General features: G+C 44.4%; 1 protein-coding gene across 1 annotated transcript in view; it reads left to right on the plus strand.

Annotated features, from left to right (window-relative positions):
* thada (THADA armadillo repeat containing) overlaps positions 1-2500 on the plus strand; it is a 72820-nt gene that overhangs the window by 61942 nt on the left and 8378 nt on the right. Inside the window, exons 34-36 of the mRNA XM_034551467.1 lie at positions 1341-1413; positions 2127-2277; positions 2419-2500. The exon at positions 2419-2500 is cut by the window's right edge and continues 41 nt beyond it. Of these exons, the coding sequence (XP_034407358.1) occupies positions 1341-1413; positions 2127-2277; positions 2419-2500 (306 nt within the window). The remainder of the gene's footprint in view (positions 1-1340; positions 1414-2126; positions 2278-2418) is intronic.

Genomic DNA, 2500 nt, shown 5'->3' on the forward strand with positions numbered 1-2500 from the left:
GTGATCCATAGTGCAGTGGCGAGTACGGGCACACTTCATTTTGCGGGTTGTACGACAATACAGTGGAGCGATGTGCGCGTGGTTAATGGTTAGTTTCCACTGAACCACCTGAGGAGCGCAGCGTTGTATTCACACCCACCTCCCTGCACTAATATGTGAAACAGTTGTAGTGAAGAGTGGATTTGAAAGTCGATTTGGTTTACCTATGTATATATTTATATGTATATTATATATATGTGTGTGTGTATATTTATATGCGTGTGTGTATATATATGTATATATGTGTATAAGTATGTATATATATATATATATGTGTGTATATATATATATATATATATATATATATATATATATATATATATATATATATTTATGTGTGTGTATATATATATATATTTATATGTATATATATATGTGTATATCGTATTTTCAGCACTATAAGGCGCACTTAAAAGCCTTTAATTTTCTCAAAAAACGACAGCGCGCCTTATAATCCGGAGCGACCTTATATATGAATTCATTCTGGTTGTGCTTACTGACCACGAAGCGATTTTGTGTGGTACACGGCGCTCTGTCAAAATGTTTTAGTACGACTTTGGTAAACTACAAAGCCGCACCGCTTGCAGCATTATGGTGCGTTCACACCAAACGGCTTTATAACTCGCGTCAGTTTATTCGCCAGTCAAGTTGTGTTCATCTGTGTCTTTCGCAACCAGTTGCGAAAAGGGGGCGTGGCTTGTCTTGATAAAAACAGTTATAATTTCCTCCATCCACCACGGAATAAATAACCACTAGTTCTGCTTTATACTTGTTGTGGACATCCCATAAACATCGGAACATCTAACGCCCTCGTGTCTGGGTTCATAACATCACCCGTAGGCTCACACAGCTCGGGGAGTTTCATCGACTCCGCCTCGATAACTTCCGCTTCCAGCGCTACCAGAGCAGCAGCCCAACGGGCGGAGCATCTCAACGCTGATTGGCTGCTACCAGAGCAGCAGCAGCCCAACGGGCGGAGCATCTCAACGCTGATTGGCTGGCGAGTTGCGCAACTTTTTTTGGAAGTTGAAATATTTCAACTCTGGCAAATTTCACAATGCGCGAAACGCATCTATCGCAATATGGGGAAAATCCTATATATATATATATATATATATATATATACATACACACACACACACACATAATATATATACACACATATGTTCCCCCAAAAAGAGAAGGATGAGAGAGCCACAGAGCAGAGATCCTTCTTCCAGGACAGACGTTAAAAATAATCTTCCCAAAGTTATTTTTAGACATTTGGAAGCTGGTGTCAGGTGTTGGATTTTGTGTTTCAGTGTGGAGCTCCACTGTGCTGCCCTGACCCTGGTCTCTCAGCTGGTGGTCCAATTGGTGAACTCTAACCCTCAGGTAAATATAACTACTACTAATTCACAATCCCCAAATCCAAGATGCTGTTGGTTGAAACCGTTTGTGGTAGCTTAGGCTACATCCCCACTGACACCTTTGCTACGTGTATGCCGAGCGAACCCCCTAGAACGTAGACCTTTTGACCTCCACGTTCCCTTCCTGATTAGTTCTCATTAGTCACGACCTGTCAGCCTCGACCACTAGCGGTTCATTCAACGTGGCCGACCAATCACAGCCGTTGCCGACCTCACCATCCCCGCTGGCAGCTTGTGGTGCAGTTAAAGTCTGTGTTTTACAACGCCACTGCTGCCTACATGCCCGGGAAGCAAGCCATCGTGGCAATTCCTGGTTCCAGCTTGCGTTATGGACCTGCTTCCTGTTTACGTTGGTATGCCCAGTGTACGTGAATGGTCATGTGATATGCATTCCCATGTATGTGTGTGTGTGTGTGTGTGTGTGTGCACTACGGAGGTCGTTGTCGCTTTTAAAAGGAAAACCCATTCATGTGGATGTAGCCTTAGCTAAGCATACAGCATCTCACACTTTTCATTTCAATTTTGATAATTCAATACTGTCATTTTGTTTGAAAAATAACCAACCGATCACTGTAGCCAGTTGTTATGTGGTGTGGAGCCAATTTTCTTCTTCGTTTTCGTGGAGAACTCCGCTTCACAAAACAATGCCCGTTCTTTTCCGATCAATCCTCCATCCAGGGTGTGAGTGCGGTTGCTTGTTTACCCGAGTGGGCGTCGCTGGTGTGCTCGAGCTGCGGCGAAGAGCAGCCCGTGGAGGTGAAGCTGGCAGCCGCCGAGGTGCTGGTCGGCTGTACAGCCCCCGTGCTGACCAGCCCCCATCTGCCCCTGGGTGAGTCGAGACCAATACTTGGATGGGAACAAATAAATGTGTTGCAAAAAATAGTCAAAAGGGCAAAACCAATAGTTTGTGGATCTGAAATACAGGCCTCAAGGTGTAGTGTGTGTGTGTGTGTGTGTGTGTGTTTTTCAGGTATGTCAACCTCACTGTCTCTGTGGAGGAGTCTGTTTATGCTGCTCCAGGATGAAGACCAGGATGTGCGAGATTCGGCTTC

Source organism: Cyclopterus lumpus, chromosome 15, assembly GCF_009769545.1.
Source record: "Cyclopterus lumpus isolate fCycLum1 chromosome 15, fCycLum1.pri, whole genome shotgun sequence".
Taxonomy (NCBI): domain Eukaryota; kingdom Metazoa; phylum Chordata; class Actinopteri; order Perciformes; family Cyclopteridae; genus Cyclopterus; species Cyclopterus lumpus.